The 24,432-nt window shown below is 34.9% G+C and overlaps 1 protein-coding gene across 1 annotated transcript in view; it reads right to left on the bottom strand.

The window, feature by feature from the left end:
- LOC121368313 (protein retinal degeneration B-like) overlaps positions 1–24,432 on the bottom strand; it is a 70,368-nt gene that overhangs the window by 22,206 nt on the left and 23,730 nt on the right. Inside the window, exons 2-7 of the mRNA XM_041492993.1 lie at positions 22,651–22,821; positions 21,620–21,752; positions 20,734–20,937; positions 18,400–18,648; positions 15,257–15,634; positions 1,423–1,515 (exon numbers count right to left, since the gene is read on the bottom strand). Coding sequence (XP_041348927.1) covers positions 1,423–1,515; positions 15,257–15,634; positions 18,400–18,648; positions 20,734–20,937; positions 21,620–21,752; positions 22,651–22,728 — 1,135 coding nt within the window. The 5' untranslated portion in view covers positions 22,729–22,821. The remainder of the gene's footprint in view (positions 1–1,422; positions 1,516–15,256; positions 15,635–18,399; positions 18,649–20,733; positions 20,938–21,619; positions 21,753–22,650; positions 22,822–24,432) is intronic.

Here is a 24,432-nt window from a genome sequence, read left to right as displayed (position 1 = left end):
AAAAATATTGAATAAACAAAAACGTATTTATAAACAAGAATTCACTTACTATAATGAATTATGAAGTGACACCTACATGTAGTGCAGTCAATGATTTTTCTAATTATTTTAAAATCTGTTCTTGGAAATTGTACAATCATTATCTGTGTTTAGCAAATTCATGTTTTTTATATTGTATAAGTGTTAGATCTATAGGCTGAAACATGCATGCCTGGTAAAGGTCAAAATTTATTGGTTTAGGAGACATGGCAATTGTTGCTTTTATAAGGAGCCTTGGGACCAGGAGGTACGACATCAATGCAATTTTGAGTACCCCAGCAAATGTACAAGGAAATGAAGGAAGAAAATGGTTTATTTAACGACGCACTCCACACATTTTATTTACAATTATATGGCGTCGGACATATGGTTAAGGACCACACAGATATTGAGGGAGGAAAACCACTGTCGCCACTTCGTGGGCTACTCTTTTCAATTAGCAGCAAGGGATCTTTTATGTGCACCATCCCATAGATGGGATAGCACATACCATGGCCTTTGAAGTACCAGTTGTGGTGCACTGGCTGGACAAATGCACAAGTTCTTTATGCCTACTTCACTGGCTATGTACATAGTGCTTAGATATCAGTCTTGCATAATCATGCCGTGCACAGTTCCTTCCTAAAATGTAATTATTTATAGGATTTTTGGTTTTGTAACCCCTTGTACCAATAGCTACTGTGTCTCATATACATGCACAGTTACATTGTACATATACTTAACACATTTCATTTATTAAAATATAACCATACATGTACATTATGCAAACTGTTTCAAAAGTGTGCTTATTACATGTATAATAAATTGTACAACATCGACAACAGAATTTGTGAAAATCAGAAACAGATAATTACAACATCTAGATCTGAACAATTATACCCAGACATCATGGTTTAAGGGGAGCTATCACTAGCTCCCTATCACTGTTCAAGGAGATTGATTTTAACTCCCCTTAGCATGTGAATTTTTCTTTTTAAATAATCCTAAAAAATATTAAATATCAGTGCTCAATATACATGGGGAAATATGGTAATATTATAAAATTAAATGGCTCCCAAAAATCTAAGTTAAACAGAGAGGAGCAATTAATCAGTAAATTTTTCACTGTGAAGTCAGATTATACTCAAATCTGAAATCAGATACCCACGGCACAATAAATAATCAAATCTCTACAATGTTTAAAAAAAAAAAAATTCAAACCCTAAAATGGTTAAAAGCAGACAGCCTAATACAATACACTGTGTCATTGTACAAAGCAGATGCCATACTACAATAGAAAACAGCAGCTGCTTGAAGACTGAACTGGAAATAACAACCTGTACACATGTACACGTCTATATACAAGCAGACGATTGTATTACACCGTGTAATTGTTATGAATACCTTGAGCATCAAAGAACTCTTCTTCATCAGAGCTCGACTCTTGGAGCTGCTCCAGACTGTCCAGTCTCCAGTCTGACACATCTCGACTAGAGCCTGTAACACAATCACAGCAAATCAATACACGAATCAATACAACGCGTCAGTTCCACCGCACCGGCCTCGCGTACAACCGACAACTCACACACTCTGGGACTGACAACAGAAACAATTACATGGTACAATGTTGTTAAAAGAATACAGTTTAGGTACACCATACATGTAGAATTAGGCTGTTTAACTACACTGTATAAGACCGGATAGATTTTGTTTGGCTAACGTACTGTTCCAATGAATTTGGCTACCGGTACACATTTTCTGACCATATTTGTCAAACTGCTTATAATTTTGGAGAACCAGCTTAAATCATGGCACACAAATACACACAGATATGCACACACACACACACACACACACACACACACACACACACACACACATGCGTGCAATAAACACACACACACACACGCACACACATACACAGACATATGCACACACACACACATACACGTGTGCACAAACACACACACATACATGCACACATATACACACAAACACACATACATGCATGCGCACACACACACATACACAGACACACACACAGACAAACACAGTCAGTCAGACACACACACAAACATAGTAGCAGAAGCAGCCACCAAGTGCTATTGTTAAAAAATTAAAGTATTCCTTCAATTGATCTGCAGTAAAGAACATCTGGGGTATAATTCATGTTTATTGCTCAACTGAATTAACAGTCTCATATATATCATCAGTTCATGTAATAAAATAACAGGCAAAGTGAATGCACTTAAATTTATATTGCTGGATTAGACTGAAATCATTACTGAACTGATCGAAATTACAAGTAAATTCAGCTGCAAAAATCTTCAGTCCTCCAAAAAGAACACTACATGTATATATAGAATAACAAGTTACTGCCTTAAAATATTTGCTTTATCCTGTATCCACTGTTTCTATCGGCCAATTATGATGATCAATTAAAGCAAAGTCATATACATATACTAGCAGATTATGACTTTTGATGTCACTTATGTGACATCACATGCATAACTACATTACAAAATTGCTCATTTGACCTCTAGGTCATGAAACAATATAGCTGAATAACAGAAATAATAGCTTATCCACTTAATTGTTTTGGTCTGCAGGATAAAGATAATAACTATACTCAAAGGCAAAAGTTATTGTGACACACAAAAAACAAAGATAATTGATGATAAGTTTTTACTGCCGAGTATGAAACGTTATAACATGGAAAGAGAAGTGTCCGAAGGTATGGAAACGAGCAATAGTCTATGAAAAGGGCGCACCTGCCATATGCAAATGAGCCACATCACTAGAGGGGGTCCAGAGTGAAATTCACACAGTCAGTAGCGAGTATGTTCACCTTGAGCATTGATACAGGCCTGGCACCGTCGTCTCATTGAAGCCACTAAATGCTGGAGAAAGTTCCTAGGAATGCCATTTCAGATCTGAGGAAGGATCATCGTGATTTGGATCCATGTGTCTTGGCGAGGAGTTGTCACGGGTGGTCGGCCGCTACGGGGACGGTCCCTGACTTGGTTGTTTTGTTGATATCGCTGCCGTAAGTGCCATATGGTGTTTCTGTGGACGTTGAATTGATGTGCGACATCACACTGCGAGGTCCCAGATTCAAGCATCCCTATGACTCGCCATCTGTCATTTTCAATGAGGCGTGGCATGACAAAATTGCAGTTCACTAATGATGTTTTTTTGGCTTGTGGACTTCTGAAGGCTGCACAGAGTGGCTGAATGTCTGGCCTTTTATGGTGAACACTGGACAGGATTTCTCCTGAATATTCCATGTTTCTTGCACAAAGCATGCAATCGCTGCAACAACTGCTTGGTTGCATTTCTTTGAGCGGTTTCATGCACATTTTCTCTGGTTTACATCCATAAATCCATTCAAAATGTATTACTCCCAACAATCCATGTCACAATAACCTTTGCCTTTGAGTATAGTTAATGATGTAGGATATCAGGGTGAATCAGAAATTCCCATTCTTACCTTCACAGGATAACGCCAATACCCTACATCATTAACTAGTTATTCTCTATCCTGTGAATGTTAGTTCTAATAATTAATGCTGGTAGGCTCTGCCAAGCGGCATTCATCATTTGACCTGACCACGATAAAGCTGATACATGTATGTTAAAGGGACATACCCTAGTTTTTAAACATTAAGGCATATTTTTTACTATTATAGCTAGTTTTGTATAACTGAAATAATACTTTACTTAGATTTTATGGTTTAGATTATCAATTTCCGTACATTCAAAGTGTTTTTGGTCATCCTGGTATTTTTAATATCACAAAATTAAAATAAATTTCTCATATTTTTAAAAACGCATGTGCGTCTGAGAAGTAACAGTTATGGAGTTGCGTTTTAGTCTATTTTTAGAGCGTATTTCACCATTTCAAAGTCACAGACTCAAGTTTCACTCAACTGCAACTTCATTCAAATGTGTTACAGGTTTGTAGATTAATGAAACTTAGTGTTAATTTTCACAGGTTGAAACTAGGGTCTGCCCTATTAAACTTAGTGTTAATTTTCACAGGTTGAAACTAGGGTCTGCCCTATTAAACTTAGTGTTAATTTTCACAGGTTGAAACTAGGGTCTGCCCTATTAAACTTAGTGTTAATTTTCACAGGTTGAAACTAGGGTCTGCCCTATTAAACTTAGTGTTAATTTTCACAGGTTGAAACTAGGGTCTGCCCTATTAAACTTAGTGTTAATTTTCACAGGTTGAAACTAGGGTCTGCCCTATTAAGGTAGTAACTGGTTATTTTATATAACCTGCATTCCAACAACAATATTATATATAGTCCAAACATCATATTTATTCCTTTTTTGGGGGTGGTGGGTGCATGGGGGGAGGGAGTATATGCAAATTAAATGTGCTTTGCAAATCAAGCCAAATGCACAACTAGCAGCAAACAAAATTCCCAAAACCACATTTTTGTTTTGTGAAAAATGTTTTTTACTGCTACATTGTGTACACGTGTATGTACATTCAACTTTATCAAGCAACAAATTAACAGCCGTTGATAATTTCTTGCTTGATTACTAACATTAAAAACAAAATTGGTTATGGCAATGGTTCCACTTTTATTAGACTACATTTGTAGCTGTGCTATTAATCAAAATATTCTATTGATTTTGCAAACAATCACCTTCTATAAAGACGAAAGATGAGCTGGGGAAGCATTAGGATCGAACAAGCTGATACTAAATAAATACTTAACTTTCACACAAATCAGTTACCATGGTTAGTTGCATTTACATGTCTTGTTGCAGTGCACATTGCAATGTTACTGTAGCGGGGCTGTTTCGATGCTCCAGTTTGATGTAGCACATGATTGTGCGAGTACTGGATGTGTATATAAAACATGTTATACTACATGTATGATGCAACACGTGCATGTAGCCATATCTACTGTGTAAAATGCTCTCTTGATGCGCGGTTGGTCTAGGATCGATCCCCGTTGGTGAGACCATTGGGCTATAAATTTCTCAATTCAGCTAGTGCACCACGACTGGTATATAAATAAAAGGCTATGGTATGTGCTATTCTGTCTGTGGGATGGTGTATATAAAAGATCCCTTGCAAGTAATGGAAAATTGTAGCTGGTTTCATCTCTAAGAGAGGGGCGGGGCATAGCCTACTGGTACAGTGTTCACTCAATGCATGGTCAGTGTGGGATCGATCCCTGTGGGTGGGCCTATTAGGCTATTTCTCGTTCCAGCTAGTGCACCACAACTGGTATTTCAAAGGCTGTGGTAAATAACCCTGTCTGTGGGACGGTGCATATAAAAGATCCCTTGCTGCTAATCAGAAAGAGTTGATATCTGTGTGATCCGTAACCATGTCTCATGCCATATAACCGTAAATAAAATGTGTTGAGTGTGTCGTTAAATAAAACATGTCTTTCTTTTCTTTTCCTCTCTAAGATTATATGTCAAAATTACCAAATGTTTGACATCCAATAGCCGAGGATTAAAAAATCAATGTGCTCTAGTGGTGTCAGTAAACAAAACAAACAATTACTTTATTTTGGGATTCACTATTGTAGACATATTTATTTAGTAACACAAGATGTCTGTGTCAGTTTTGACATTTTAGTAAATCAAGATTTTGTGTCGTTAAATTTTTTTTTTTTTTTTAACTTTAATCTTCACACCCTTGTTTTGGCTTCGTAAACAATAAATATAACATATCTTAAGTAATTTCATTTGAAATCCATATTTCGTAAAAGGTACAAGTTTTTAATGACAAGATTTTCTTCGAACACATTTAGTTGCATTAGTAATGTTCAAACAAATAATATTCAATAACAATTTTGCACTGGACTTTTGCACTGGAAATGTCAGGTTTACGGTTATTGTAAGGAAATGCAAAGTGATGTCATTCAAATTCAAAATTAGCTATATTATTACAATGCTTCACCACATTAAAATAAAAACTGGTCTATTAACCTTGACCCATGTTAAAATTATATAACGAGCAGACGACGCTGTTTACAGGTCTGTATGTTTTTATTTTTCATAATTCTGCACAAAATATTAATTTTAAGTTTTAAAAGATGAAAGATATAAAAAGTACCTTTTGTCAAATATATTATATCAAAATATTACCGTTGGATATGTTTTATTTATTGTGTACGAAGCCAAAAGAAGGGTCCGAAAAGTGACTGTCGTCGACCGTAGTCAACATTTCTGCTATAGCAAAGATAACTTGCAACCATGCGTTCTAAACCAAATACACATTGTAGAAGAGTAAAATTTGTTTTGTTTAATGACACCACTAGAGTTGTAGAAGAGAGTAATAAAATTAATGTCCACTGAAACATACATGTAACTGTAATTATATTTTTGGGGTATTTTATTAGTTACAAGTAAGACAATGTTGTGTACAGTAATGTATACCCTGGATGTACATGTATATGTAGACATAATATTTGGTAGGGATGTAATGTCACATGATACATGTATAATTCTCAATACATTTATATGTACACGTACACATTTTTCATTCAGTTATTAAACTAAAAAATATATATTTACACATTTGTGTTCAAATACAGACTCACCAAAAACCTTTATTTCTATTGTTGTATATATTTTCTATATACATATATGCACAATACCCCCGCCCATTACCAATCTCGGATGGACTGCTGGTGCTCTCTTGCACTTGCCAGCATGGGTGGTCCCCTCTCATACCCACCACAACCCTTTTCCTGTCTTCGATGGAGGAGCCGGCCAAGGCCGGCGCCTGCGCCCATGACAGGGGTGTGCTACAACAGCTTGTTCTGAATGTGTACGTAAAATCCTATGACATGACATGCACAATGTATTTATGCATTTTTTAAAAGACATACACGTACATGTATGAATATATAATTATTTCACTTGGTATTTAGCTCATGTTAATGCATAATGCTTTAAAGTATATCTGAGAGATTATATAGGCTACATTTGCTACACTCTATCTCAAATCATTCCCTCACCCCATGCTGTATTATTTCTAGCAGACCATATTTTGTCTTACCGCTATCGGAACCCAACAGTACACGTAAGCCAGTCCACACATCCATATCCATAAATTCCTACAGGGAACACTTTTTTCCATACTATGGAATTTATTACACATTATTTATTTCTGAGCCAACTGCTTACTAAATTGCACACAAATATAGAAATTTCTTTTATTTCCAAAACACTTTTCCGTTTCTTCTTATGTCAAACCAAACTCAAATTATTTATAAAAAAACTTTTTTGTACGAGATGGGACGGACTGTAACATTATATTAAATTTATGTTGACTGGATTATATCAAGACTTAAGTTGGCCAATCACTTTCTCTGGCTTGGTACTTAATTCATTTGTATTATTTGACATTAGTGGTAACGATTCAAAAATATGAAAATCAGTCTGCTAAATATTCATCATCTGTGTGACACACTTTCAACTTTTCTATCTTTTATTATTATAAAAAACTTGTGTGTATGGAAGGTTTGGGGTTTTCTAATTCAGCAATATTACAGAATTATTTTAATATATAGATTTTATATGGGGATCCTTATTATATTGTAAGGTGGATATTGTGGTGTGTGTTGTATCATCATTCTACTGTATTATTACATACAGTACCTAATAATATTTTGTGACTAAGTACAGTCAAACATGTATATAACGGCCACAAAAGGGACCTGACAAAAGTGGCCGTTATAGAGAGGTGACCCTTATATACAAGTTCAAAATTAGAACCCATATATTAAAGAATATCACAACTGTCATAAAAAAAAAGGTCGCATTTTTAAACCATTCCCACACTAGCTTATTTATGTCATCATTGCCTTTCGCTTTCTTCTGCCTTTTTCTTTTGGCTGAAACATTATTGTCAAAATCGGCCAGAACATCAACTTTCCTTTTTAAAATAGAATTAATCTGAAAACGTCCTACACCAAAATGACTTAAATTGCCTTTCTCAGATTTGTTAACAACATCTCTGTTCTAACGTTTAAAGCAGTACTATTTTTCGGTGGCATTTTGCATCCAAATGTATTCGTTAATATATTTCGCAAACGCTAACATTGACTTGCAGAAAATATTTTGTGTAATTTAAAGTTATTACCCATGTGGCATGTTTGACTCATTTGTTTGTTTCATGTCACCGTTAATCCTTCAGTGGAGTGTGACCGCTGATATTACAGCTGAATAAGATCAGGAGTCGCTTTAAAAATCCGAACACGGGTCATCTGCAATGACCGCCACCTTCAGCTATTCATGTTTATTTACCAATCATGTCTGGCTAGAAACAAGGAAACGCTTAATTTTTTTTTTTTTTTCTCGAGACTCAATAGAGTGACCATACATACAGATTACATTATGTACAGCCAATGGGAAGTCATCTACTATTCAGTGAGGATGCTGAGAACCAATCGAATTACACCACCAGTAACTGCGTGTCACGGAAGTTATTGAGTGCCCGTTTGTTTTTTCAATTACGATCAGAGAATTACAATGGAACTTTACTTTGACAGAAAATAAACCCAAAGCTACAGACATGGCCATATAAACACATTTAATTTATAATTTTTAAGATGATTGAAAAAGTAAAGACATCTTGTGACCGTTATAGCAGGTTCAACCTGTGATTTTGGGTGAAAAATAGTGACCGCTGGCCGTTATGGACAGGTGACCGTTATGTACAGGTCAAATAAGGAAGGAAATGCATTGGGGGGATTTATAGTGGTCGATATAGGCAGGTGACCATTATGTACAGGTGGCCGTTAGACCAGGTTCGACTGTACACTGTATAATTTCCTAATTTCCCAAATGTTAAGAACAAAATAATGTACATATCTGACAGTGTATGTAGATCGTGAAAACTGTCATAAAAGTTGAAAAATACATGCAGTACATGTATATTGTTGCAAAATAAACTTGTAAACTTGTAATCATTACATCCCTACCAAATATTATGTCTACATTTTGAAACATTATAGTGCAGAACCACAGTACAAGTATTATATAATATCAAGAAACCGTTAATTCAAAGTATCATGAACAAATCTAATCTAATGTATGGTGTTATTCGGGTATCAAATTATTTGTTTAACTTGTCAATGTGCTTAAAAACTCTTCAAATATAATATATATATTCCTAATTTACAATTTTTCACACCTATTAGTACGATTATTACAGCAACATTTATTTGGGATCTCAAATGGATAATTAAACAGCACATCATGGATTATATACTAGTGTAATGTATAATACATAGTACAAATTATCTATAGAGACATACTGGTATGCTGACTGTTGATATGCAATACACAGGCATAGGAAGGTGCCAAAAAGTGTGTGTGTGTGTGTGGGGGGGGGGGGGGGGGGAGACACACACACACACACACATATATATATATACATATAAATACATGAATAAATATATAAAAACAATCGCTACAGCTCCTTGTCCCCCCCCCCCCCCCCCCCCACACACACACACTTCCTATGCCAGTGCAATATACATGTAAGCTGTATGTTGAACTATATTTGTAAGTTATGATGTGACACTTGAGTAACATCACACTAATATATCCACTCCATTGTTGGCACCAGATGCATTATGCAACATGCCAATCCAACATCAGTAAAATAATTACAGATGGCTTTTTCCCCCTTTTTTTTCTTGGATGTTTTGGGTTATTTTTTTATAAAGCCACATTAATGTGGTGCTGCAGAAGTGTTGATAGGTGGTTTCTGTATGAGAAATATTCTTTTAACACACCCACACACAAACACAGATTAACACCCATGCACCTGGTGTTGTAGAGTAAACAGAATCCTATCATTATCATTATAAAAAAGTTAATTTTTTATCATTATAAAAAAGTTCTTTTTTTTTAAATACAGCTTTGGACAAAATATTACTGTTATAGTAGCTAACAACTTCAGCATTATCGAGTAATCAATAGTCACGCACATCAATAGTCGCACACGTCACTTTTTTTTTCTAAAGCTTGCGAGCATGAGTGATGTTAAATTTATTAACAAATGATAAAATAACACTTCCTGGTCCGTTAATAGAATATGCCTAAAATGAAAAACATTTTGACAAGTGATTTACATCATTTGTTTTTTCATCAGTAAAAAGTCTGTTTTCTCTAATACCAAATATAAGGGACTGGAGATGGAAATTGCCAAACATGTAAATAGAATGGAGTGCGCAACCATTCATTATGTTTTACATACACATCCTGTACTACGCCAGAAGTGGGTTCTATTTAAACATGCTTTGGCTAATGAATTTGGCAATAAATATTAATAACAAATATGATGTTATATAAAATAAAATAAAATAATAAAAAATATGATGTTATATTCAGCCAAGGACCAACTATTTAAGTAAATAATATTAATTGTTTTATTTCTTTTTGGTTATAATGTCATGTGTATGTATACTTTACTGTTTGTTATTAGGTGCATGACTAGGATATAATAAGCTGCTATATTTCCAATGTACATATATAGAACATACATATTTTAGATACATAAAATACATGTATGTATCTAAAATCAGAAGCTATAGTATATAAGTGGCAAACATCACAATACAACTTCAGCTGACCTCAAATTTTAGAAGTGAATTAATGTAATGTACACATGGGTACAAACATTTTAAAACACAGAACAATGAGTACGACATGTAGTGCAGACCTTGCTTTTTAAGGTGCACGGGTGCGATCGCGCTCGTATCACGCATGTAATTTCAATCTGATGAGTGTAAAAAACAGTGAACGCTACACTCAACAAACGGCACATGTGAAATAGATGGGTATATTTATTTCCACTGTTTACAAAAATCAAGTTTTCATAGCTCATTTAGCTGATAGGAAGATCCTTTTATTAAAACAATAAAAATTAAAAACATGGCAGTGGCTTCCATGCAGTCGTTAAACTGGTATTTCTTTTTGTTGAACAAATCGGGAAATACTGGTTTAATAGACAATTTTGAAGATGTACCAGGTCAACATTCAATCAGAGATACACTGCCTATTTTATTTATTTTGGAGAGTGATTTTTCACTTACCTAGCATATTTAGGTGTGCGATTTTCCACTCGCCTATAATTTTCAAAAACCAAGGACTGGTAGTGTAAATATCAGTATGACTTTGCTTCTTGTTTCATTTACATATAAGCAATCAATAACCAGTAGTTCGTGAAAAAATAAATAAAGTTCAGTAAGCACTGGTCTGTGATATTTATACATGTATGTACATAAACATTTCATATAGGATTAGAAAGAAAGGAAGGAAGGAAATGTTTTATTTAATGACGCACTCAACACATTTTATTTATGGTTACTGTAGATCCTGAAATTAATGTGATCATAAAATCAATGTGTAAAATGTGAGATTGTGTTATTCGCATTAATAATATGACACATTTATTTCTATGTTTTGTCCAGCAATAGTCCAGCATGCTGTGTGTCACACGCCATTAAAACAAACAAAGATTAACATTCTAATACATTAGTAAAACAACTGGAGCACAATTCATCATAGGCAAGACAAACTAATTGTTCAATAGTCGAGCAAAGCCATCACGATTCATCGGGCGTGAATGGGTTTCAGCATGCTAATCCCAAGGTCAACAATTTCTTTGTTTTTACTGTTCAAGTTCGCCGTAACTCTGTCGGCATATCTTAGTAAGATACAGCTGTAATGGTACATGTATGCTAATGTTTAGCCAGATTTAGGTAACTATACACCTTAGGTAAAAGATTGCAGCAAAAGTGTGCTTTGAGTTGATCTCACTAGGGACACTAGTAACTAAACAGAACAGAAATTTATTATGCTCAGTCTGTACATTACACAACAGCATATGAGGAACAGTTTAACTGATGTGCACACTGACATGTTTATACTATTTTTGCTCCTGTAAATCATGTCCTACCATTGAACACATCCTCATAAGAATACGACATGAGTGTAATAACTTCTTGTCTTGTCTTGACACATTAGCCTATTAATGAGTTGATCTCATTGAAGATGCCAGGAACTAGGATTTAACCAAGAAGTACACAGACGCGTGTTGTTAGTAAATTAATATTTCATATGGAGGTCACTCGCATTAATTTCATGTTGCATTTTAATCTGTCCACCGTCACTCGCATTAATTTAGAGATCTACAGTATATATGGCGTTGAACATATGGTTAAGGACCACACAGATATTGAGAGGAAACCCGCTGTCACCACTTCATGGGCTACTCTTTTCGATTAGCAGCTAAGAGATCTTTTATATGCATCATCCCACAGACAGGATAGTACATACCACAGCCTTTGTTACACCAGTTGTGGAGCACTGGCTCGAAAGAGAAATAGCCCAATGGGCCCACCAACGGGAATCGATCCTAGATCGATCGTGCATCAGGCGAGCGCTGTACCACTGAGCTACATCCCGCCCCTTTTCCATATAGCTACATGTAGGTGTTGTTCTTTTTTAATATTATATCTGTAGTGTTAGTAGTCAATGTTGCTTTAATCAGTTTGATAATGGTTTAAATGTTTTAATAAAATTCACAAAGCCTCCACTCTGTACTAACTGTTTGTACTGACTTTATTTGTTCATCACCTGCGAGTGCATCTTCATAAATCAAGGCTAATATTCGTTCCTCGTATTCAACCTTGATACATGTCATCAAGAAATCGTGCCACAAAATGCTTATATTTCATTGGATGCGATGAGATCTGATTGCAACGAATCGCAACGCTCCTTATAGATTCCCTTGTTATTGTAAACAAAGATGGCAGCGTCAGCGTCCGGCGGTTAATTTTTGATATTGCTTTCAAGATTGTCACATGTTACCGATGCTGTGATTGGTCAGCGATGTCATCGTGTAAGGGACATAATCAGTGTTACAAATTTTCTTCCAATAGAGGGCGCTAGTAGTGGATATCAGTAATCTTGACTACATGTATCATGGCTGAATACAAGGAACGAATATTAGCCTTAATTTATGAAGATGCTGCGAGTGCTGTTCCTCAACATGATCAGCTTCAGGTGTAGCAACATTTTAACAACTTTTTCACTGAGAGTGGTGAATACTCTCAATAAGCATTGAACTGTGATAGTTATATGCATATTCATTTTGCTTTTTCACTCTCTTTTTTAATATTTGATCTGTAACTTGTACCACTGAACATTTTAAGTGTGTTTTTGTCAATAATTTCAGGTTGCCTTGACTTAAAAGAAAATTGTTTTGGAAATGATAAAAAATTTCGGTTTTTACGTGCAATTCGTAATAACATTGGAAAACATAGATGTTAATTTATTAATGAAACACCCATATCGGCCATAGCAAAGAATATATTTCAGGTCTTTAGACTGCATCAAAGTCACAATGGTACAGGTTGTGCCCAAAATAACTATAAACGTATTGACTACTAAACAATTTCAACTGAAAAAACTACTGAAATATTAAGTGTAAATTAGCTTGAAATAACTCGAACTGCATTTCTGAATATCTATAACCCTTCAAATCACTTCCATTTCAAATCCTCAATTAATCAGGTTAATATATACTCCTTAAAGATCTCGTTATACTGAGAACAATAAAAACTACATGTTGTGTCCAAATTAGTGAGATCTATAAAGCCTTGATTGCATATACTTGTATGTAGGGTAACAAAAAATCAATTCTCTCTACCTAGAAAAGACATTCTTCACTATGGGCAATTATTTCTGTTTTATTTGTATCCCAACCCATTTTTTTTTTTTTTTTTTTTTAACAAATTACACATAACATCACAATACAAGAACACTTAAAATGGATGGTGATATGTGGTACACATGTAGGTCAAGTTGTACAGTTTGAACATGGTTTAATTGTCGGCATAAAATTCACCACAGTTCAGACTGCTGCTCCATTCACTACGTTTTGAGGACAAGCTGTGTCAACTTCATTTGTTCTTGTACCTTTGTCCAACACCCAATAGCCATTGTTCCTTTGTGCAACCTTGATATCATTCATTCATAGACCTTTGTCTGACACTCAGTGGCTATTTTTCTTTTGTGTTGGTGTGTCAGTAAACATTCATTCATTGCATTCTATTCCTAGATAATTTTCATATTTTACAGACCTCCCCACTTAAAGGCGCAGATACTAGTTTCAGCCGGTAAAAATGGACACCAAGTTTAGTTAATCTACAAACCTGCTACAAACATTTGGATAAAGTTATAACAGAGAGAAACTAAAGTCTGTGATGTTTCAACAGGGAAATACCGTCAAAAATAATGTGAGCTTGTCTCATTAACCATTACTTCTTTGACGAACGAACGTTTTTAAAAACCAGGGTATGTGTTACTTTAAGGGTGTTATTTCACTCTGGCTCCTCAAGGAGAATAATGTTTTGCTCTCCTTAGTATACACAGGGCTCGAACTTAAGAATTTGTTACCTACATGTATGGCAATTTCAGGCTGTCCAGCACACCCTTAGGAAAAAGTAGGAATGAAAATATAGAAAAAGTAAGACAAAAGTAGGAAAACAAATGGAAAAAGTAGGACAAAAGTAGGACTGAAACATTAAGTAGTGGCATTATTCATGCTCATACTGGGAAAACAAATGTGTTAAATCCAAAAAGTATTATTATTGAGAAAAACCTTTAACATTTTTTATGTGGTGCTTAGTTTGTACCTGTATTTTATGGTCTACCCAAAATAATATGAATCTTATGTAACAGTCACAAATTGCATACTAATGAGAACCTAGTCAATTTCATCCTGTAACAAAAGACTAAAGGCTGTAAGATAAGAAAATGGACTGCCAATCAATCATTGTTTTTAGTACGTACAATATATATATAGATGCTGAATAAATGTAGGTTTTCATTGGTATAGTATTGTTTGACATCATGTTTTGTACAACACCATTTTTAAAGTAAGACATATATCAAAATAGAAACTGTACCATCAATACATAACACAATAAACAGATTTTGTTGAACATTTTACTGTTCTGCATTACATTCTTTTTCTGCTATTATTTTCAAAAAGTAGGACGTTATTATTGCAATTTATCATAACAGAAATTGTACCATCAATACACAACACAATAAACAGATTTTGTGCAAAATTTTACTGTTCTGCATTGCCTACCATTTCTACTATTAAACTACAAAAAGTGGGACAGTTGTAACAGCTGGTTTTTTAAATTTGAATAAAAAAACACCCAACACTTACCTCCCAGCGACTTTGACCTGTTGGACCCGACAGATATCCTTCTTAAAGAATCGGAGCTCTGGGTATTAACTAATGTATTTGAGCTACTCTCCAATGGACTTGCTCCATCACAAAGCACCTTTGAATTGGTTTGAGCAGTTTCATCAGGACCAGAACCACAAGTGTCTGCGAAGTGAACAGTGTTATCTCCCTTGATGCTTCCTCGTTTGCTTTCGCCGATCAGCGACTCTTCCTCGGCCACAGCGTTTGCCATCTTCTGCTGCAGTGCCAGCTGGGTCTCGAGTTCCAGACGCCGGATGTCATTCAGATTGAGTCCGTGCCATTCATCCTGCCAGCACCACGCCTGTCGGTGTGCACGCAGCATCGTTTTACGCAAGGCTGAAAATTAATTATCATAACGTTTAGTATAACATACATGTATATTAGGGGTATAAGAGGAATACATCTATTTATCCTATAACTTGCCCATAATATCCATGTTATAAACCCATGTGATAACTGAGAGTATTAACCTGGTTAATAATGGTATGCAAATTTAAAGTTTATATGCAAATTTGCAAGGTCTCTAGTTGTTGTCAATGGGTCATTTGTTTACAAACCAACAAGACCAGTATATCTGAGCATAACATTTTCATAAGCTTTTGTTAAAATCCATGACGTCAAATTAATTTGTGCTAATCGTGATGACGTCATATTACCGATGGAGGTGACTTTAGTACTGTAATTTACTAAATATCGAATGAAAATGTTATTTTAGAAGTGTTATAGGATAAATAGTATTCGCTACTCGTGTTTATTAATATGTAAAATATCAACCTCATCTAGTTAATCTGTATTAAGTCTCCCTTGACAAATACTGATTAACTAGACTCGGTTGATATTTTACATATTAAAAAGCGCTCGTGACGAATCCTCTATATATAATATAGAGTGAAACCCCTCTAAACCAGCAGACACCCTCGGGACCAAGTAAAATGTTTGGTTTTAAGAGGTATCTGGTTTAGAGGTGTCAAGGTCTTTTATTACTAGTTTTTAAAAAAGGACCATGGAAAATGTCTGGTTTTGAGGGAATTCCGGTATACAGACTGTCCGGTTTTGAGAGGTTTCACTGTATATATATAAAATCAAAAGTGGGAATATATCTTCGGGATTACGTTTCAAGTTATCATTTGTTGGTTGTGTTTATGATCAACAAAGGGGTTAATCAAATTCTGATGTTTATATATTATAAATATGTATAAAATATTTGTTTGGATAGTCAGTGATTTTAATGGTTACATATAATATCACACACTATTCAAATTAAAAATATCTATAGGGTTAATGCAAAACAAAAAAAAGTGTTGTGCAACCTTGAGGTTTACCATGGTATATTTCTGTCTAGATAATGTTTTTGTAAAAAAAAAAAAATCCATATCAGTTTGAATTCTGGTTTCGTTTATACAAGAAAATATCTTTTTATGTACTCTTGTTTGAAGCTGTATGGTTTGTTTATTTGGATGTTCTCAAAGTACAGACATGCCAAGTTCATGCTGCACCAGCATGTACAAGTTTTTAAACTTTCAAACATAATAAATGTTTAAACTTTGTTAATGTTTAAAATAAGTGGCCATAAATAAAATCCAGATGAGATCAAGCTCCCCGTGGTTACTGATTTCTTTTACTTTGAAATGTTGTTGTTCATGGGATGCATCTTATCTCACGCTAAAAGGCAGTACATTTTTCAATGTCAATATCCATAAGAGTGCCCATGCTGGAATTAAATAAGCCATTCGACATTTATCTGGTCTATTTACTGTGTTTTGAAGTTTGTTTGTTTTGTTTAACGACACCACTAGAGCACATTGATTAAATTAATAATTGGCTGTTGGATATCATGCATCTGGTACATGTAATTCTGACATGTACTGGGTAGTCATCAGAGAAAACCCACTACATATTTCCATTAGCAGCAAAGGATCTTTTATATGCACTTTCTCACAGACAGAAAAGCACATACTACAGCCTTTGACCAGTTGTGGTGCACTGGTTGGAATGAGAGAAAAAAACCAATCAGGTGAATGGTTCCACTGAGGTGGTTTGATCCAGCGACGCAAGCACCTCAGGGGAGCACTCAACCAACTGAGCTAAATCCTGCCATCTTAGTGTGTTTTAAATAACCAATGATGTATAAAATAAAATAACTGACAAAATCTGTGTAATAATTATGTATACATTATGTAGATGTATGAGACTGATCAACAGACTTATTTATTCGTCTCTGTGTACTGAAATGTTTTTAAAAATTATATAATGTTGGCATATTTGGAGCAGTGAGGTTTTCTTGTCTTCTGATGATTTTAATTTCAAGCCTGCAATAAACAAAGTTGTTCATCTTAGTTTAAAAACCACTGGTCATTAATTGAAGAAACCTGAATGTGCATCTTGAGAAAGTATTCAATTAGTTTTCTCAAGGCATCACTTTGAAGCCACTTGCCAGTACTCTGTGTAAACTTCATTAGCATTAAGCAAAGCTAGCTAGTCAAACACAGCCGACCTCTTCAACACTCGGCAAACGTAACTTGTGGTGTGACATATCTTGGACAGAATTCAATTACCTATTGATTTTACTCACACAGCATATCTTGTGAAAATGAAAGCACCAATGTATTCCACACACAGCAGACATGGTCACAACAGTGCAACTCAAATACTAGTACATGTCACAATTTGTCAAGAGTTAAAAGCTAGTATATCTTGTGCAGTTTGTTGTGTTTAACGATACCACTAGAGCATATTTATTTATTAATAATCAGCTATTGGATGTCAAACATTTGTTAATTTTGACATAGTCTTAGAGAGGAAACCCGCTACATTTTTCCATTAGTAGAAAGGAATCTTTTATGTGCACCATCCCAGATAGAATAGCACACACCACTGCCACTTATATACCAGCCGTGGTGCACTGGCTGGAACGAGAAATAGCCCAATGGGCCAACCGACAGGATCGATCCCAAACCAACCACACATCAAGTGAGTGCTTTACCACTGGACTACGTCCTGCCCCATCTTGTGCACAATGCAGCATCTGAAATGACAGATACATGTGTAACATAAATTACATGCATTTACCTATCTAATTATGCAACTACACGTAAGCTAACCTGTGTCGTGTATAAATTTTTCAATCTTGTTCTGCATTCCCCAATATCGGAACTCCACTTTGCAGAGTTTGTAGGCTGTCATGATGACTTTGGAATCATTCTTGGGGTCTTTACAAGCCTGGCTGTACTCTTCCAACCAGTTGTCCTTCAGTGGACCTCGGCCAGTTTTAGACGACCGATACAGTTTGGGGTCTTCTTCCTTCCTATAATCTGTACTCGATATTGGATCGTTCACAATATCAATTACGTCTGTCAAAAATTAACAAATGCTTTAATATCAAACATATATACATGTATATAACACTCATGATAAAAATAACTGTGAAAAAGTAGAACTGAACAAAAAGAAGAGAAGAAAATTAATATATGTGATTCAGTGATACCAGTGTACATGTACAATATACGTGTATCAATGAATGGAGTTTCTCATGATGAATTACAGTTCCACTAACCAAAGCTTAGCATTGCCAATACACCTAAAATCTAATTAGCTGAAAATGGCAAACTGCCTAAGAACCACATAATTCATCCCATAATTCAAGCTCTTTTATACACATATTTATCGGCTAATGATAATCATATTTATGTAATTAAGATATAGACCAGGAAATCCCTTCAAAACTCATCCCACAACAAGATCAGAATTACATTTTTAAAAAACATAACATAAATTAAAAATCTATATTCAGGACCATTTAGAATTAACTTTTGAAAATTGAAAGAAATAAAGTTTAATGACACACAGTACGGAAAAGAGTTGCCGTGTTATTTTAATATTTTTATATTTATTATTAAAGATAAAGTTTGTTTTGTTTAACAACCACACTAGAGCGCATTCATTTGATTATTAATCATCATCTATTGGATGTCAAACAGTTGGTAATTTTGACATATAGTCATAGAGGAGACCCGCTACATTTTTCCATTAGTAGCAAGGGATCTTTTATATGCACCATCCCACAAACATGATAGTAGATACCACGGCCTTTGATATACCAGTCGTGGTGTACTGACTGGAATGAGTAATAGCCCATTGGGCCCACCGATGGGGATTGATCAGTTTGGGCTACATTCCGCCCTATATTTATTATTTGTCATTTCTTTACATGGTAGCAAAAAGAAAGGAAAACAAGTTTAGTAAATACACATGTACCAGTAAGTGTACATGTACATGTTAAAGGGACGTTCCTGAGTTTGCTGCAATTGCTAAGATGTTATCAACTAACAGAGATTTTTTAATGATCGTAATTACATATCAAATATATTTTTCTGCATAAAATATTAGTGGCTGTATATTAAAAGTGTTTCTAATCATTCTAATATTTTTACTAGGTTAAATTTTATTTTATTTCCTACAATTTTTTTTTCGAATTATTTGAAGACAAAATCCAGTTTGGGCTTCTTACAAATATTAAGATGACCAGAAACACATTGAATATACAGACACTGATATTCTAAACAAGAAAATATATCTAATACTGTATGTAAGTTTAATCGGAGAAATATTTTATTAATTTGAAACATTGTACAATGCAGCAAACTCAGGATTGTTCTTTTAAACCTACGCTTTCTAAAATGTGGTCTTGAGGTCACCATGGCACAAGTTAAGTAGCTCATAGTTTTTGCAATCCAAACAAAACACACAGTGAAACATTTTATGGCAGATTTCTAACACTGCTGGCAAATAAGTCAGTAGTTAGGTAAATAACAGCACATAATAATTAATGGTCATTTACAAAAACAAATTAGCAGGTCTCGAAACAGCATCATTTAAAAAGCAGTCCATTTATTAGAACCTAGCAGGTCATTTATTCAAGAGACAGATCTGTTATAACTGTACAATTTTCTCATCTGTTATTTTGACTGGCCTCAGTTGCGTCGTGGTTAGGCCATCGGTCTACAGGCTGGTAGGTACTGGGTTCGGATCCCAGTCGAGGCATGGGATTTTTAATCCAGATATCGACTCCAAACCCTGAGTGAGTGCTCTGCAAGGCTCAATGGGTAGGTGTAAAACCACTTGCACCGACCAGTGATCCATAAAAGGTTCAACAAAGGCCATGGTTTGTGCTATCCTGCCTGTGGGAAGCACAAATAAAACATCCCTTGCTGCCTGTCGTAAAAGAGTAGCCCATGTGGCGACAGCAGGTTTCCTCTAAAAAAACATTGTCAGAATGACCATATGTTTGACATCCAATAGCCGATGATAAGATAACAAATCAATGTGCTCTAGTGGCGTCATTAAATAAAACAAACTTTACTTTTTTTCATCTGTTATTTAGCTTGTGATTCTATTTAGAGCCCTGTTTTTGACAATTTTACTAATTAATGTCTTACCCAGTATTCTCTGTCTTTTATCGTCAGGAGACATATTGAAGACATTTTCTGTCTCACCTCCATCACTTAAATACTTTGTCTCGATCTCCAAAAGAAACTTTTCCACAAATGGGCAGCGATATTTGGTTTTGGTATATGGATATGCATTCCATGCTTCTTCTTCCACCCGCAGAGCTGACTTGGGAAGAATAGCCCGGAACCAGCCTAATTAATGAAAAAACAAAACAAACTAGATCTTTATTTTATTAGTTCATATTTGTTTTAGAAACTAGAGTAGTGGAAAATGGGTGAAAGGGTATATTAGAAAACTTATATGATGAAATGCAAATTTGTTGATAAATTTAATTCAATGAATGAATGTTTAACGACACCCCAGCACAAAATACACATCATCTATTGGGTGTCACAAAAGGTAAGTATATTTAAATATTATTAAATTTAAATCAAACTTTCAAATGAAGGGAAGATATAATAATTATGAAAATAATTATTTACACCTGAATGTACTGCTAGTATTTTAAAGACAAGAAGGTGGATCAATTTGTTTTTGTTTTTTAGGCATATAAGTATACACGTGGAAGAATGAGACTAAATGTAATGCTAGGGTTAGACTACCAACTGCTAGCAGAAAGTTGGCCAACTCGACAATTGCATTGTAATTTCTTAACTCACGGCTTACGATAGTTGTGCTCAGAATAGCAACTAATAAGTTATATGATGGAAATAGAGTTGTAAGAGCACTCAGACTAGCAACTGGACAGTTGTGGAAGTTGTGACAGCAGAATGTTTCTGCTGGCAGTTGGTAGTCTTACCCTAGCATAAAACCTTTTTGAGAGGTTATTCCTAGAACCTTACTATTACATTATAAGTTTTTTAACTAGCGTACCAGGTAAATGACTTCCAATGTGATATATCTTGTATGTATACTGGCCACTGCCTCCCGGTCCATCGGTGTAGGGCTTGTTTTCAATAATCTCTACTCCACTACCGGCACCTTCACTTTCTTCACGACTTTTTTTCTTAAATTCACAAAAAATATATTTGTATCACATGCAGTGGAAAAACATTGAACTTTAAACACAAATTAAGTATCTGTTCCTTGTACTGTTCAGCAAATATTTTATAATAATAATTCCACTTTGTATGTACATCTAGTATGAAAAGACACGCAACTTTAATTAATAGTAACAAAAATTATCTTATTTCTTGATTATTATATTAATAATTCTTTGTATAAATTGCAAATTAAAAACTAAAATATTCTTGTTATTTCCAAAATAAAAAATAAAAATTTCCTCAGTTTTACCATAAACAAAATTGAGGCTAGCTATAAAAGAATACGCTCCTGAAATTATAATAAGCAAGCAATCACAAGATGTTTCAAATACATTTTTAACATTCTCTTGTTGAAACAAAATAATGTGAAATCAAAAACAAATAATGGACAAGTTTGCTTTTCAAGCACACACATAAGTCAAGGTTTATCACCCATGTTTTTAAGAAATGATAATCGGCATCATTGCCCACCATTCACAAAAGGCTATGTCGTTTTTTATTCCCAATTTTGGACTAAAACATTCCCAATCTGAATGTAGAGATTCCTTTTGTTTATTATTATATACAGATATACATGTATTTTGAAATTGATATTTAACACTTAACAAAAAGCCCTACCCTCACCCATAACATTTCATAACACAAAATAGATATATCAATTTGAATAAATAAACGTACATGCATATGTACAGCATTACTCTTTTAAATCTAACTTGGTTTAATAAGATGAAAATTCCCTCTTTTGTTTTGTAAAACGACACAAAAATTCCCCTAGACAAAGCCATGGGTGTCAAGTAAAATGTTTAATATAAAACCCTGTAAGTACTGAACCGCATAACATGTGCAGTAAGCGTCATGTACCTGTATCATATAAAGCTGGGCAATGCGGTAGTCCTCCACGCTCATCGGCAGTGGAATGTGGTATTCTTTAATCAGCATAGCCGCTGATATGGTGTGCCTGCCTTCATCATGACACCATGGTTAGAATAGAAGTCTTGATGGAGAACATCACCAATCAAATCATCTTACAATCTGTAAAATACAATAAACATCATTTTCACCAAGAGAAACAGAACTGACACGTTCAATATCTTTCATTGTGCATAATTTGCACAGTATAAAATTCACTGCAAATGTTTTTTTTAGAAACTACATTACATCCATGTTTACATACATGTACATGTATGTTTATGGCAGCTTAATTAAGTCAAGCAATTTAACCATGTTGTAACCATTCAAACATGTACATGAAATTACCTCGCAGCTAGAATGTCTGTATTGTAAACAATATATGTAACAAATGCTAAAATGTTCAGTAAACAGTTCAAACATAACAAATATGGAAGACAGGACTTGTCTTTATAAAACTTTGCTGTAAAGTCTGAATTGCAACATGCAGTTTGTATACCATTGCTGTGACGTTTTAATTAATATAGTCTTCAACTTTGTGGATGTCTACAGTGTACAAGTGAAAATCCTCACTTTAAAATACAAACAATTGCAGCAGGAAGGAGATCTTTAATCAGACTGCTTGCAAGTGTCATAACAACCATACATGTAGGTTAGACACTTACTGGTTATAATGGGTGCATAAATATGTAATAAAATCTCTCTCTTTTTTTTGTTGTTGCAAGAATAGGACCAGGAACGTGATTGTGTTAACAATAACATGCATAAGACTAACTGGAAAATTATGTAGCTATTCAGTTTATGTATTACGTATACATATTTGGTAGTCAGTGATTGCAAATGACTGATCATATATAATTAGCGTCCATTTGCAGGCAGTGGTGTGGGTAATTTGTGGCATGCTTCCATCAGAGAAGCGTTCAAGCACACCTGGCATGGATACAATCTCTGACTGCCTGAGAATTCCGTCCATGACAGCATTCCAAGTAGTTTACACCTCATGCTTTATCACTACCACCAAAGCGTTTTCAAACAAAACACAGAAAATAAATCCTTGCCAAATATAATCCATCTGTGAACCAAGTTACATAAAATACTTGCACAAATAAGACAATCTGTGCAATTAAAATATAAGCTTCAGCTGTAACCACTGAGGCTTCAAACTTTCTGTACAGGTAATTGCTCTGTGAAGTCCATATTGATTTAATGACTACAGCACAGCAACACAGAAAGCATAACTCTTTGCATCTGGTACCGGTTACAAGACTGCTATTTCCACACGCTCCTAAATTCACTGTTAGGAAAGCCACTATATGAAGTTCATGTACATGTTGCACTCAGCACCCAGGTACAAAATGTTAATGTACAGTGGCAACACAGCAGCCCACGTATCACAAGATACATACATGTATAGTTTTCGCACTAATTTGTTAACCTGGTCCATTAGGCACTACATGTATATGCAGTTCAGTTAATTGTATTGAAGAAATAAAACATGATCCATAAACAAATAGCTTTCAGACACATGCTAATTAACTTTATCAGTGTTTACCATAGCGGCAGGACGTAGCCCAGTGGTACAGCGCTCGCTCGATGTGCGGTCAGTATGGGATCAATCCCCGTCGGTGGGCCCATTGGGCTATTTCTCGTTCCAGCCAGTGCATCAAAGGATGTGGTATGTACTACCCTGTCTGTGGGATATGGTGCATATAAAAGATCCCTTGCTGCTACTTG

Source organism: Gigantopelta aegis, chromosome 3, assembly GCF_016097555.1.
Source record: "Gigantopelta aegis isolate Gae_Host chromosome 3, Gae_host_genome, whole genome shotgun sequence".
Classification (NCBI taxonomy): Eukaryota; Metazoa; Mollusca; class Gastropoda; order Neomphalida; family Peltospiridae; genus Gigantopelta; species Gigantopelta aegis.
The sequence above is the reverse complement of the archived record's forward strand: the minus strand, read 5'-3'. Positions and strand labels throughout refer to the sequence as shown.